General features: G+C 40.8%; 1 protein-coding gene across 1 annotated transcript in view; it reads left to right on the forward strand.

The window, feature by feature from the left end:
* The window catches only part of TTLL12 (tubulin tyrosine ligase like 12), a 37,087-nt gene that overhangs the window by 11,371 nt on the left and 10,483 nt on the right, over positions 1-15,233 (forward strand). Inside the window, exons 3-9 of the mRNA XM_014309411.2 lie at positions 437-612; positions 2,582-2,780; positions 3,964-4,123; positions 4,717-4,850; positions 7,383-7,459; positions 11,508-11,624; positions 11,750-11,944. Of these exons, the coding sequence (XP_014164886.1) occupies positions 437-612; positions 2,582-2,780; positions 3,964-4,123; positions 4,717-4,850; positions 7,383-7,459; positions 11,508-11,624; positions 11,750-11,944 (1,058 nt within the window). The remainder of the gene's footprint in view (positions 1-436; positions 613-2,581; positions 2,781-3,963; positions 4,124-4,716; positions 4,851-7,382; positions 7,460-11,507; positions 11,625-11,749; positions 11,945-15,233) is intronic.

The following is a 15,233-nucleotide window of genomic DNA, read 5'->3' on the forward strand; positions in this document are numbered from 1 at the left end:
ACTGGTTCAGAACTCAATTGGGAAAAGCTCTTTTTCTTCAGGGACCTTAATGTACTTTAGTATGGTGGTGGAGCCTGGGTAACACTCGCTTTTGCAGGTCTTAAATTACTGATTTTAGCAAAGGTTGAGCAAGGGTATTCTGTTTTCAGCCTCTAAAATTCTTAATGAGGCATTAAGCTGATAGACAATCATTAGTAGACCTGCTGCTGCCAAAGAAACCAACAAAGCTTCCTGCCAATATTGACTAAAGAAACTTCCCAAACAAACAGCTCTGTTAAAATGTGAAAGAATAAATACTGTTTTTCATTCATCTCTTAAGTTAAAAATGCCATTTTTTATCAGATTACAAGGAAGAAATGTCTGCAGGTGTCTTATTGTGCATATCAGAGTTCTATCTTATCCAGTTGCATGATATTTTCTGCACTTTCCATCTCAGATATTTGATGCTGGTGACTACTTTGGAATAATGCAAGTAGAAGAGGTGGATGAGGAGGAAGAAGTTGATGAAGAAATGGAAGAAGAATTTAAAAAGAAACCAAATCCTGGAAATGGACCTTGTTTCAAAGTTATTGTAACAAATGAGAATGGACTTCAAGCCTCTAATCCCAATAGGTGAGTTGTGAAAATATTGTTCAGTCTTTGATTAGTGTGAAACCCCTAAAATAATAGTGACTTGCTTTGAGACTTGTTGGAACCTATTCAGAAATCCTCTTTTCCACCTCTAAGACATAGCTATGAAGCACCCCTTGCAAAGGGTACTGGGAGCACAAATATCTTAATGTGGTTCCTTTTTAAATCATGCAGGAAGATACTTAGAAGTTGGTTTTTAGTAAATTCAGAGAGAAAATAAGGAAAAGGCAACCTTGAGGTGATTTCTACAGAAATAAAGCAAACCTTTGTATCTGCAAGACTGTGTGCCAGTGGAAAAAAAAAGCTAAAGAAATACTTGTGATCTCCACAAACCTCATGCCAAGAAAGTACTCACAGTAATATTCTGTGGGCTTCCATTTCCTTCAGTTGGCTGAAATATAATTCAAGAGTGGTTGTGTGCATGTGTGTGGAATTGAATATATCAAATTACTGTTTTCTTGCTAACAATCAGCTTATCTGTCATGAATGTAAGACTAGGAGGCATGTATAAGACTAGTATAAAGTTGTGTAAGAAACAACTTTATATTATAGTACTGCTTTTTTGTGTTCTTACTGGTTTCAGACATAGAACAGGGTATTTGTCATACATTAATAAAAAGCAGTGAGGTGAAGTCATCTCTGCTGGAGATCTAAGTCCAGTTCTGCTCAGTTCTGTAAAACTTCTGTGAGACCATTCATACTTTTTAGATCTTTGCATCTTTGGTAAACATGCAAAACCTAAAAATTTAAATTAAGCTTGATGAGTAAAACCAACAAAGATTCATAGGTATGTGCCTTTATACCCCTGCCTTAACCTAAGTAATCACCTTTCTAAATCTGAGAATACACTTGAATTATCAAGTTCAAAACCAGCTCCTGTGATAATCTTGGGCTTCTCTGCAGCATTCAGGTGTTTGAATGTGGGAGCAGAACACCAACACACCTGTTTGCTAACATTTTGAAAGAGCTTGACCTTAGCATTCTCTGGAGTCTTTAATTTTAAAATTAAGTGTGGTTTCATGTGTGTGTGAAATCTGGGATACAATAATTGTTCAACCATATTTGCCCTATGTGACAGCCAACATGTTTTTAGCTTTCTGCAATATAGGTGTTGTGGAGGGTATTTTGTGTGGTGTGGGGATTTTGCTAGCAAGTAGAATTCAGATTTTTCTCTCTAATTGTTCAGTCAGATGATATCACCAAAATGTGAAGAACCCTTCTGTTTGAAAAACTGTTTTTTTCTAAAAGTCATGCAGCCTAAGCAAGGGTTAAACTTGTCAAGGGAAGCTGTGCCAGATATGTATGGTTTTATTTTGGGTTAGATTGTAATTTTTTTAAGCAATGCAGTTTTTTCTAAAAATAATTTGGTGACACACCCCACCCCTACCCAAAGAAAAAAAAAACCAAAACAAATGGAAATGATTAAAACTTACTGCTCATTTTCTTTTAATAGCCTATACAGGCTTCAGATGATCAGACTTCTCCACCTGGCTTTACAGGTGACAGTAGATGTCACAAACCCTGTGGCTAACAAGGTCCTCAAGTAATTTTTCAAAACAGTGTATTGTTTTCCTGGTTAAGGCAAGAATGTCAGGTTGATGCAGTAGAGTTCATAGTGATAAAAAGGGAAGGCATTTGTGTTCTTGGCTTTTAAAGGGAATAAGCTCATAAACTGAGTGCCTGTTCTTTATCTGCTCCTCATTTTCATGGAAGTGCTCACTAATGCACCATAAGCTTTCTAGAGCAAAACCAGAGCGTAAATTACTGCTGGAAAGTTGCTCCTGCAATGCCACAGTGTGTGCTCAGGGAGTGACTTGGTGACTAAGAGCAGATTAGCTATCACACCATCTCCAGGGAAACGCAGCATTTGTTCAGAGCATGTGTCTGTGTGTGAGAGAGCCCTGGGTGTAACCCCAGCCCGGGGTGTGATGCCACCCCAACTCTCCTGCAGCGTGTTCCTCGTCGACCACGCCTGGACCTTCCGCGTGGAGCACGCGCGGCACCAGCTGCGCCACGTGCCCGGCCTGCTGCACAGGATGGCCAACCTCATGGGCATCCCCTTCCACGGAGAGATCCCCGACGAGGGCAGCATCGAGCACGTGCTGCAGGAAATGTGGAAGTACAGCCAGACCTACCAGCTCTCTCAAGGGGTAAGACTTTACGGGATGCTGAAAAATTTGGGGTGGGTATGTTCCAATACATGAATATTAGCAAGGATCCTTACAGGCATTCTTTCTCATTGGAAGGAGAGCAGATGCTGCTTTTAGCGTGTGTGGGTAAGACCACATCAGATTTGGTCACCCTACCCTCTGTAGTCCTTCAGCACTTTGCAAACACATCTTGAGCCTTCAAACACTTCAAGTGCACACATGCCATTTTTGAGGGAATACAGCCCTTGGGGTGCAGGTGAAAACCCTATTGGACCATTTGCATTGGAGCTTCAATGTTTTTTTGAGTCTTTGGAATTAAAGAGGAGAAAGATGAATTCTTTGGCCTCAGTCCTATGCGGAATGGGCAGGGCTAGCCCTGAGCAGTTAGAGCATGGTCAGACTGCCCCTATTAGCTCAGGGTCTTGAGATTGTTCTCTGGAGTGGTCATCTTTATCATTTAAGCTCAAATTTAACTCACAGTAGAATCAGGTCTGAAAAATCCCTGAGAAGGGGATTCAGTGTGACTTTTTCCTTAAATGAAAGGGAAATCTGAACAGTATCTCTGAGTCTTTCTATCCTGTCTCTTTGTTTCTCAATTTGTCATGAATAGCTTGTAAGTGAAATGGAATTATCTGTATTACTACTTGAAAAGTGATTTTCCAGAAGACAATTCATCCTGTAGCTGAACTTGTCTTCTGTTCACTTTTCTAGGAAATATCTCAAGTCTACTCTCTCTGCTCCATTTCTGCCTCCATAAAAAGGCCACATTAGTGCTACCAAGCAGTTTAAAGTTTATTTTCTCATTCAGGATTTTTTCGTGACAAGTGTTGCAGGGAGGGGTGCTTGGACGATGCAGCCTCCACACTTGCAGCCAGCTGTTGTTGCAGGTGGCAGTGTTGCTATCCTTCACTCTTAAACTTCAGACACTTTTTAGCTGATTGATTCTGAGAGAAACTGAAGGAAAACTAATCCTACCAAGCAGCCTTCTGCTGGTTTAGCTGTCTTAAGCAGCTGGTTTGGTTCAGGGAAAGTGGGTCTGGTAGGCAATAGCAGTAGCACAAGAAAGAGGAGGCTGAAGCAGGAATCTGAGAAGTGGTGTAGGGGTGCTGCCAGTGCCTCTGTCTCATGGAGCTTTTCCTGCAGTCCATGTGTGCGAGATGTCCCCCTCTGTTTATTCACACAGACTGCAGAGGAGAAGGTTCCTGTCTGGTACATCATGGATGAATTTGGATCACGCATTCAGCATTCAGACGAGCCAAGTTTTGCAGCAGCACCTCTGTTTTATATGCCTCAACAAATTGCTTACACGGTTCTCTGGCCTTTGAGAGACCTTGAAACTGGTGGTGAGTGTGTGTCTGAAGAGCTGGGGTTTTCTTTAAAGCTTGCAATAGAAAATGGGCCAGTTCTTACAAAGTCATTGAACATTTCACAGTAGAACAAATGTTTCAAGACTAAAATGGCTGCATTCTTGTAACACTGTCAAATATAAAAGTTCTCTCTGTCTAATATTTCTGTATTTTAGGATACAGACCTTTTAGCAGTCCAAAAATGTTGCTATTGTTTTATTGACAGAGAATTTAAATCTTGCATCACTACCTTAGTGAAACTGCAAATTCAGTCATCTGAGGGATTAAAAAAAAAATCCCTTAAAATCTGTGTTTGTAGCTTTGAGTCAGAAAGCCAGGCTCTGAAAGTTGAGAAACACCAGGCCAATGATTTATTCCTGTAATCTTAATTAGGGGCCACCCTCTGCCTCAATCACATGGAGAAGATAAACATCCTAAATAATACTTCTTTTATCACGTTTCATTAATTATCTCTAATTTTTCATTTAAATAACAAAAGTTGTGGTGGTATTGACTGTGCAGCTGTCATTTGAAGATTTTCAGTGGGAAATGAAGGGCAGTTCCTAAAGGTTCTCCTGGTTTTGGTGCAGATGAAGTCACTCGTGATTACGCTCACGGGGAGACGGATCGCCTGATCAGGAAGTGTGTTTTGTTACCCTGGGTGCCTACTGAAGTGTTGGATGTCAGCTCTTGTACTCCAGAGCCACCAGATGAGCATTACCAGGTATGATTTTAACAGGTTAATTCCATATCTTATCTGTTTTAAGAAGAAACAGAGTCTAGAAAAGCATTGCAAGAATTCTGATTTTGCTTCTTTTTAAAGACTGATTCAAAGGACAGCCATTAAAATAAAAAAAAACAATTCAAAGCACAGTGAGACAAGAAATGTCTTATACATAATATGTAAGTCTTTAAATACTGGAGCAACATAAAGAAGTTTTAATATTTTATTGCTGTATTGCATGGCTATTTTTATAAGCACTCTACAAGGTACTTCATATGAGGCATCCATCTTCCAGGTAGATGTTTGATACATTGCCTATTAGGCTTATTGATTGAATTTGTTATTGTAGCATTGCTGTTCAGTCTTGAATTACAGAAGGATTTGTTTTATTATTTTAAGAGAAGTTTTAATTTTTCAGACTGGATTCTGGGCTATGTTGTGGTTTAGAATTAATAAATATTGGAGCAGAAACATTTTTAAGTTGATGGCACTCTTCTAAAGTACTGATTGAGTTTGTTTCCTTTCTAATAAACATTTGGGCTATTTTAAGGGTGTGAAATGAATGTTTGGAATCTCCTTGTCATGAACAATGTCTACATGAGATTGACCTGTTAGAAGAATGAGTAAACTGATACCTATGAGGATGCTGTACTGGCTACTAATAGCATTCAAAATACAGCTTCTAAACCTCAACCCTGTGTTTCTTTATGGTGGATGAGAGGCAGAAAATGCTCTATCCAGCTTGTTATAACAATATCCAGTCAGAAGTGAAGTTAACCTGCTTCTGCTAGGTAAAGTTGTACACTCATAATAGCTAGGCTGTCTTGTAACCTAAGGCAGATTGTTTGGTTGTGATTTTGCATTTTTGGAAGAGCTGTACTTTGCATTAACAGAGAAACAGCAATGCACCCAGAGTTTGTCTTATATGTATTCTCTTGGCAAAAGTTGCCTTGGTCTCAGAGAAGGCAACTTTTGCATGTTTTAATTCTGTTTTGGTATGATCGGGTCAAGTTAAGGAACTGTGTGGCAAATGAGTCCAGAATCCTCCTTTACCATTTTACCTTAAAAACATCTTTTCAAGGTAGCTTTTTTTTTAAACTGTCTCTACCACTCAGCTGTTGAGGGGAGATGAGAACTCTACTGATGCTAGAACCAACCAACAGAGCTTTTGTTTACTGCTAGACATTCTAGAGTAAAAGAAAGTCTCAGCTAGTGACAAACCAGTGAGGAGTAGCTCAGGGCATGCCACATCCCTGTACACCAAAGGTGACACAGCTAGAAAGAGATACAGCTAGATACAGCTAGAAAGGTGATACAGCTAGAAAGAGATACCATGTTGCTGACAGTTCTCATTGTATGTAAAATAATGAGAGAGTTATCACAGTGACATTTTGGCTTAACTTTTTGATACCTGTTTTTTATTGTGTTATCTAATTCTGGTTTCCAACACAGACCACAAAGGCTGTAACTTAGATGATACTGTGGGTGGTGATGGGGCACTGATTGCAGAAACCAGTGTCAGGGGAGGCAGCTTCTAATGAAATGTCTGGGATGGAGGAGGTATCTCATGGGACTAGGGAGATTTCAACAGCTGCCTGGGTTTGAGCTGCAAAAAACACAGTAATGCATCCTCTGATACTGTTCTGAGAATTGTAATCTTCTCACCTTAAAAGTACAGGCTCCTTTATTTTTCTGGAGGGACTGCAACCATTCTTTTGTATTTGTTCCTGCCCAGTCTGTTTCAGAAGGTGATGTCTAAGATCTTTGATTACCGTTGTGGTTTTGTTTGTCTTTCCACTTATGCAGGATTTTATTGCTATACCAACCTTAAGGGTAAGGAGGTGCATATGTGGCTGGACACTGCAATTTATGACAGTCTGGATCAGCTGGAATTCAAAGAACTGTTGCAGAGCAGCAGCTGCTTTTCTTTCTCAAGATGTACTTCTCCTGTCCCAGAGTTTCTGAGAGCTGCTTCCTTTTGCAGGGCATCAGCAGGGATGCAGAAGTGTATTTCCTTTTAGCAGTCAGAGGGGGGCTGTACAGGATGGAGAGAGACATTGCAGGCATGGTTACTGCTGAAGACTGCAAAACCGTTTTGCTCATTTTCACAGGAGCAGAATTGGCTTCCAACATCCTATAATTTTTTTTAGTCATCTGTAACAAAGTATCACAACTAAGTGGTCAGTCTTCCACTTTGTTGGAAATACAACAACTTTGTCTTCTATTGCATATGGTTGGCTGTGATTTGAGGATTTTTTTTTCATGTTTAGGAGACAAGAATTTCTCAGAGTCATTCAGCAGTGTTGATGTGCCCTGGTCTTGAAGCCTTATTTCTTATTCCTTTTTACTGTTAGGATTTCCTTCTGCCTCTGTTCTTGTACTGATTTTTTTTTTCCTGAACAACATAGTACACAACGTAATGGAATTGTAACTTTGCTGAAATTCACTTGCTCTAAAGAGAATGGAGTAAGACATGCAATGGACTCTTTCATTCTGCCTAGAATTAACTTTTTGTGGTTTTCTGTTTTCTAGGCAATTTTAGCAGAAAACAAGGAAAAACTTCCTGTAGCGATAAATCCACCAGTTTATGCCAAAGACAAAGTTTTCAAGTACGTATCCACAAACAAAATGTTTTCTTACCACGATTATGTGCAGTAATTGCAGTGTGTTCAGGCTGAGCAGCCTTTTCCATCTTTGAACAACAGAGGCAAGTTAAAGGTGGGTTTATGTGGAGCTGTGGAGCTACTTGCCTAAAACTTAGTCTTACTAGTTACTGCTCTTGGATTTATTCTTCAAAGTGAACAAATTGTCGCTTACATTATTTCTAAAAAAAAAAAAACTTAGTTTGGTTTTTTGTTTCTTTTTTTTAGTAAGTGCCACCTTCTGGGTGAAAGAAAAGTTGTGTCATGTTTTAACACTAAGTTACACAAGTTAAGTTGTTTTCACTAAGAATGATTTAAGGTGTAGAAGAGACACTGAAGAGTTGTCTTCTGCATTATAGCATGTATGTCCATATGGGTTGCTCTGTGCTGTGTGAATATAACAGACTATTCCCCTTGTTCAGATGGCATTACCAAACAGGAATCCTGTAAAAACTTGGGATGTTTTAAATTGGACATGTGTTTACTACAAAAATGAGCTGTATGCTGTGAAACCTTTTCCGAAGAAAGCTGGAAGAATATTGCAAAGATAAGGGATTTTTTTGAGCAAAACCAGTGGTGCTGCATGGCCAGGCTGCCTTGTTACTGGTTTTATTCCAGAAGAGCAAACCATTGCTTAGCATGTGCTGTGAGTTGAACTCTGGAGTGTTTGTGGTCTGACACTGGGATCACAGTTCTTGCTTGAAACTATTTGCTTAAATGGTAAATTTGCACTAAAATGTATTTGGTAGTGTACTCACACACCAGCTTCTTGTGTTGATTTGTTACTCCCTAGATGAAGTTTACTTGAGAAGAACTACTGAGAATCAGAAGTCACTTCTTGTGGAGAGACATTTGTTAACTTGCCCAGTAGTAGTCAAGGTTTCATTTGTAGTTGAAATCTCTGGTTGCATGACTGTGAGGATAAGCAAAAGCTGATACTTTTCATCTGATGTACTCAGATACAGGAGTCAAAGGCAGATGCATTCTGATAGAGGCAGAAAGCAAGACTTAGGGTGTTGGGAAACACTGACATATTTTTCACTACTTACCTCTTTAGTTTGTATCGTACATTTCAAATGAATGGCACTCACATTAGGCAGAGAAGGAGGGGGAAGCACATGAAATTCTTCTTGCTTCTCTTCTAAGAAATTTAATCCATACCCAGTCAACGTACTCTTAAAGGCTTCCCTCCCTTTTCCTTTATCTTGTCCATATCTGGACAAAAGGCTGTAAGGTCTTTCTCGTGCTCTGAATTTTGTGTACTAATGTTCCTCCACAGGTAGAGCAGCATCTCAGAGTCCAGATGACTGAGTGGGAGCTGCAGCCTTCCAGTGCTCTTGGCTTTCTCTAAAGGTTTTAGGGCTGTCACGCTGGGCAGACAGATGGGAACATGTGGAGCTGGGTAGATGGGTGTAACCTGTTAATAATGTTTGTGCTCTCCTTTGTGGATTGCTGCTGCTTTAGGGGATTCAGAAGAAATTCAAGTTGCAAAGTTTAGAACCTGGAACAAACTCTTAGTCATCTGTATCCAAGCAGAGTTAAGACAGAGAGTGGAAGATCAAATAAATGTTTAACCTGAGCCCTGAAAAGCAGAGGAGTGAGTACAAGTAGTTTGATACAGCAAATTTATATGTTTAATTAGGTCTTGTAGCATAGTAACTGCTGCCCTAGGGAGATTGTTCTATCCAGCTGTGCTGATTGCTGAATGGAAAAAAAGAATCAAAGAACTAAATGCTTCAAAGACAGATTCATTAGGGAAAGTCTTTCCAGTTGGTGTTGGGCTTGATCATCTCTGTTTCTTTTGATCTTCTCTTTCATGTTTCTTTTCCGCTACATCAGTTACTGTTTTAAAATGTCCAAAGAGCTGTTGTGAGGCAGCTCTTTTTTTTTGTTGGTCTTGTCAGCTCTGTGCTGTGGGAGTTGATTCTCATAACTGTTTCTTAGCTCTAAATATTTTGAGTTTAAAGTTAAGTAACATCTAAACATATTTATCTTACTTGTATCACTTCACTGAATGTCATCTTTAATCCCAGAGTTCATAGCATCCCTGCCAGGACTTCAGTGAGACCAGGGGGAAAAATGCATCATTTGGGAGGCATGGTTAGCTGGCTTCATTGGTTCAGTGTGTCACTGATACTGGACTGAAAGGTCCAAAATAGCTTGGCTGATAATACAGGATTGCAGTGGAGGTGTTCTGCCCTCTGCCAAAGCCAGAATGGGACTTGGTGCATTCCTTACCTCTCTGTATCTTTTGTGGCATTATCAGTGTATTACCTTAGAAAAAATGAAATGGCCTTATTTCCTCTCTAATCTTAACCTCCCTCATCTTATTGCAATGATGTTCTTGCACTTAAAGCTAAATTGAGCTCCCCTATTTCTTTTGTGCTGCATTTTAAGCAAGTCTTCAAATATGTAATCCTGAGTGCTCTGGGACTGGATCTTTGCAGGATGGTGACTTGTAGGGTGTGTTTGTAAAGAACCAGTTCGGGATTTTCTGAACAACTTCAATTGTGCTGCATGTGTTCTTTCTTGCTTATTTGTGTGGAGGTTTTGGGTGCTTCAGGACTTTGTTACAGCATTATATAATTGGCCTTTTATCTTTAGGTCACCACTTTGATTTCCTCTTGGCTCCAGCAGGGACTAACAGTTGCTCCAAACCAGTGGATGTTTAGGGGAGCTTGTGGTTTGGCAGCACTTGTAGTGGATCCAGTACATTTGGTATTACACTTTCCCCTTGTGTGCAGACTTACAAGGAGAAGCCAAGAAGCCACAAATTGCAGGAAGAAATGCTAGTGGGACTCTAATGGAAATACTAATTTTGTTCTATTGGAACAGTGAGGAAGGACTGGTGGCTTCTTTCAACAGGCTGATTCCCTTCATCCAGAGTGAAGTCAGCTCTCTCAGTTATAGGCTTCAGCATAAATAGTATAAATATTGTAATGTCTCACACATGGAGCTATGCAAAGCACCTTACATACTTTGCTTTTTAAAGATTTTATTTCCCCCTGTGACTGGTCTATTTCTGCAGTTCATCTTTTTAGAGAAGCGTCTCTCAGGGGAATATATTTTCCAACTGGTTAGTAGTGGAGGAGGAGAGGAAAGTTCTACAACTGGTAAGAATAGATCTGGAGAGAAGGAAGAATAGAGTAGTTTCTCATGGAAAAAATTAGTGGTTTTTTATTCTGTTTAAATGTTTCCTTACCATGAGAATTATATAAAAAACAGTCTTGCTTTTTGAGTTAACATGCTGAATTCTGAATTATGTGGCCTCACTTAAAGCTATAAAGTCATCAAAATAGCCATTATTTCTATCTGCTTATTTTAGCATCCAAGTCACTGGCTTTGTTTGAGAGGGAAATTCCCTAAGATACACAACAATTTACCTCATTCTTGGTTACATTCTGAAATGTGTGTCAGGTTTGGGTTGGTGTTTTGTGTGATTTTAAATGGGGTTGAGAGGGAATTTGTATCAAGCCTCAAAATTTTCTGTATTCCCAGCATATACCTAATGTACCTAATTTCATGTGCTTGGGTTATTTATAGTTCTGAACAAGCAAAAATAATCTTCTGAAGCTACAGAATTAAGCTGACAAGATTTCCTATGACTTTCTTTCATGTGGATGAGAGCAAGTTGATTTTTCGAGCTCTTTCAGGAGTGCAGGCATTCACAAGGCCACTCTCATTTCCGGATATTTCATGTAGAACAGTGAATTCATGTTACTGCTTCTGTGTCAGGGATTTAGTCATCATCTTCTGAACTGTTATTTTTATGAAGCTGTCAGAGCTAAACTACCTTTGATATTACTATCTCAAAATAGATAATTTTTAGGTAATCTCTCACAAGGTTTTTATCTATCCCACTTCAATTTAAGTTGTTTTTGTGAATCAAGAAGAGATTGTCACAGAGAGTGTATACAGGAAAAACATAAAAGTTTTTTTTCTATTCAAGCATTAGTTGATCAGTTTCAGGAACTAAACTGACATTTTTCTTCTTTTGTGTGCTTCTTTCTTCTAGGGTTTTCACAGACATTCCTCAAGTTCTCAACAACCTGACACATCCCCGTTTTGTATTCACAGACAACGAGGGAGAGGCAGACATCCTCTACAACTTCTCACACTTCAAAGATTATAGGTTAATTAATTATAGGATTCATTATTCCCCTGATAATACTTTGTAAATTTCTTTGCTATAAAAACCTGTGTTCCCAAAGGCCTCCCCAGCCTTCCCCCTTCACCAAGCACGTGTTTGCATTGTAGGAAGCTAAGTGAGGAGAGGCCTGAGGTAATGGTGAATCAGTTCCCATGTGAGAACCTCCTGACTGTCAAAGACTGCCTGGCATCCATTGCTAGACGAGCTGGAGGACCAGATGGGCCCAGGTGGTTGCCTCGGACTTTTAACCTCGAGACAGAATTGCCTCAGTTCATCAGCTGCTTCCAGCAACGTGACAGAAGGTGACTTGTGTTTCCTTTTCCTTAGGTTTTGTCCTGTCTTGATCTCACTTTCCTCAGAGACCAGGAGCCCACATTTTGGTCTTGGCAGCCATTGCACTACCATGATTGAGCTCTTGCTGCATTTATATTCAAGTGAATTTTACCTGAAAAGTGGAGGCTTTTTAGGTTTTTATTTTAGGTAAAAGTAATTAAGCAGTGCAGTTTGAAACCCAGAAACTTTGCTGTGATTTGAATACATAGTTGAAATCCTTTGCTCTTTTCCTAGTCAGGATCTTGCCTCTTGTATTTAACAGATATACAGAGCCTCAAAATGTGTTTGCAACAAATGTGGGTTTTTATTTCAAGGGCACAGTAGCAGTTGTTCTTGCACTTAAGCTGGAATGGAAAATGTTTAAAGTACTTGGGTTCTGTAAGGTTATGAAAGTAAAATTAGTGTTAGACTGAAGCAGTTGTGGAGCTTTAGGGTTTTAAATCCACACTTCTGCTGCTGCAGCTCCCTTGGGTGGAAATTATGATTTCTCTTCTTGTGAGAGAGAAAGAGAGCATTAGCTACTGCTTTTCTGTCTGGCATGGAGTACTCTGGTTGAAAGGTTGCTGCTTTGGTGATGCCTGTTTATTATGGTGACACCTGCCAGGTGTTTCATTTGGCCATTATTTGCTATACATAATGTCTTTATGGACTGGCATTGACCAGGAGAGAGCACACCTGCCACATGTCCCTCGTGTGTGGTGATTTAATTCCTTTTCAGTATCAAGGACTGACAGTGCATGCAGTGTGTATGTAAGCTTAATGGGAAGGAGGTGGTAGGAATTTTCAAACAAAACAGAAGTTAAATGCTAGCTTTAGCTCACTTTATGATACTTTAATAGTTTGAGGAAAGGGCATCAAGCATCACCCTGTCCTGACTTGAAAAGATAGGTGGAAAGACCAGCATATTGCTGGATTTTCTCAAGGATATCTCAAAGAATTTTGCCCCAGGAGGTGTCTGGGGGTTAGAAAGTGAGACAATGGTGGTGTGGTTTTATTTTCCTGTAGTGTGAGCTGCTGATAAACTGTGTGGTTTTTTTCCCAATGAGATGAGTTCTGATGTCATTTAATGTGAATCATTTTGAGGTGTCAGTTGGGACCAACTTGGAAAATTGCACACTATCCTGCCAGAGTGTTCTCAGGCTCCTGGCAGAACAATTTCACACTGTGACTTGCTTGTGCATGTTCATGATGATGCTGTTGATGGGATGATTTCCCCTTTTGACTCACCTTTGGAGTCAGATGCAGTAGAAGGAGATAAACAGTGAGACAGAGTTAGGCCCTAACTAAAAGAAAAAATTGTGAAAGGTACCACTGCCTTTTCTCTCCCTTATTCCTAAGACCTACTCCTCCCAGCTGTCAGCAGAAGTCTTAATTCTTGCAGTGTAGCCCACAGCTTTATAAAGTATTTTTTCAGGAGAAGACATTGTCTTGGTTTGGAAAGACAGGAGTCTGCTAAGGAAGGCAGGAGCCTCCCTTGAAATTGAGAATGTAAACCCTTCCCGACACCTCCGAATTGCTACAATTTTAAATTAAGGGGCTCTCAGGCAAAGATATGGGAGCAGGCAATAACAGTTCTTTAATAGGGAAGAAATAAAAAGAATAAAATAAACAATACAGTCCACTGGAACAACACTGACAGAGTCAGAAACCCAACCTGACACCCTGTTGGTCAGGGTGTTGGTGGCAGTCCGATTGAAAATGTGGCTGCAGTCCTCTGAAGTATCAGGTGTGGTTCTGTTGGAGCAAGGGGGTTCTGTAGAGAAGGATGTAGTCTTCTTCTGAAGATCCAGGAGGAAAAGGTAGCTGCTGTTCCTCTGGGGAATCTCGTGGAGAAATAAACTGAACCTGCCATTTCAGAATCTCGGAGTATATGGGGTAGCAGTGCTTGGCTCCTCCCTCTGGGCGGAGCATCTCACAATGGGATGTTATAGTTCTTATCAGTCATGCACCGATATTCAATAGTCTGTTATCAGCGGAGGTCCCCTCCCGAGGAAGGTGTGAATGTGGTCATTCAAAGAGAGAGATAAGGCAAACTGCTCACTTGACAAGGTAATCAGCCATACAGATGGTAATGGAAAACATCTTGCATGCAATCTTCAACATTATCCACCCCTTTTCCTATTTCCATCTGTATCACAAACAAAAACCAAAACCCAAACCTTACACACAGTCCTCACTTAAAACTAGGTTTCCCTGTGGCACACAACGGCTTTCTCCATCTTTCTGCATTACCCACCAAGTGCAACCAGGTCCTTGAGCAAAAACAATTCCACGGATGGGTTTATCTTTGCCTGAGGTGGGAGTAATCCAAACAGTCTTTCCTAAAATACCTTTCATGTGTACAACAGGGACTTTATCTCCATCCACTGTGTGCAGTGGTTCAGACTGGGCAGGACCAGCTCGATTTATGGACCCTCTGGTGTTGACCATCCAGGTGGCTTTTGCTAGGTTCATTTCCCAATTTCTAAAAGTCCCCCCCCCGAGTGCTTTCAGGGTAGTTTTAAGTAGTCCATTGCACCGTTCAACTTTCCCGGCAGCTGGTGCATGATAGGGGATATGATATATCCATTCAATGCCATGTTCCCTGGCCCAGGTGTTGATAAGGCCATTCCTGAAATGAGTCCCATTATCTGACTCAATTCTCTCAGGGGTGCCATGTCTCCACAGGATTTGCTTTTCCAGGCCAAGGATGGTGTTCCTGGCAGTGGCATGAGGCACAGGGTGGGTCTCCAACCATCCAGTGGTGGCTTCCACCATGGTCAGCACGTAGCGCTTGCCCTGGCGTGTCTGGGGCAGTGTGATGTAGTCAATCTGCCAGGCCTCCCCATACTTGTACTTGGACCACCGCCCACCATACCAGAGGGGCTTCACTCGCTTGGCCTGCTTGATGGCAGCACACGTCTCACAGTCATGGATAACCTGTGAAATACTGTCCATGGTTAGATCCACCCCTCGGTCTCGTGCCCACTTATAGGTGGCATCTCTACCCTGATGACCTGAGGCATCATGGGCCCATCGAGCTAAGAACAACTCCCCCCTATGTTGCCAATCTAAGTCTATCTTTGACACCTCTATTTTTGCTGCCAGATCTACCTGCTCATTGTTTCGGTGTTCCTCATTAGCCCGACTCTTGGGGACATGGGCATCAACATGACGGACTTTCACAGGTAGCTTCTCTAACCGAGCGGCAATGTCTTTCCATTCATCAGCAGCCCAGATCGGTTTCCCCCTACGCTGCCAGTTGGCCTTTTTCCACCT

Source organism: Geospiza fortis, unplaced genomic scaffold (genome assembly GCF_000277835.1).
Source record: "Geospiza fortis unplaced genomic scaffold, GeoFor_1.0 scaffold164, whole genome shotgun sequence".
Classification (NCBI taxonomy): domain Eukaryota; kingdom Metazoa; phylum Chordata; class Aves; order Passeriformes; family Thraupidae; genus Geospiza; species Geospiza fortis.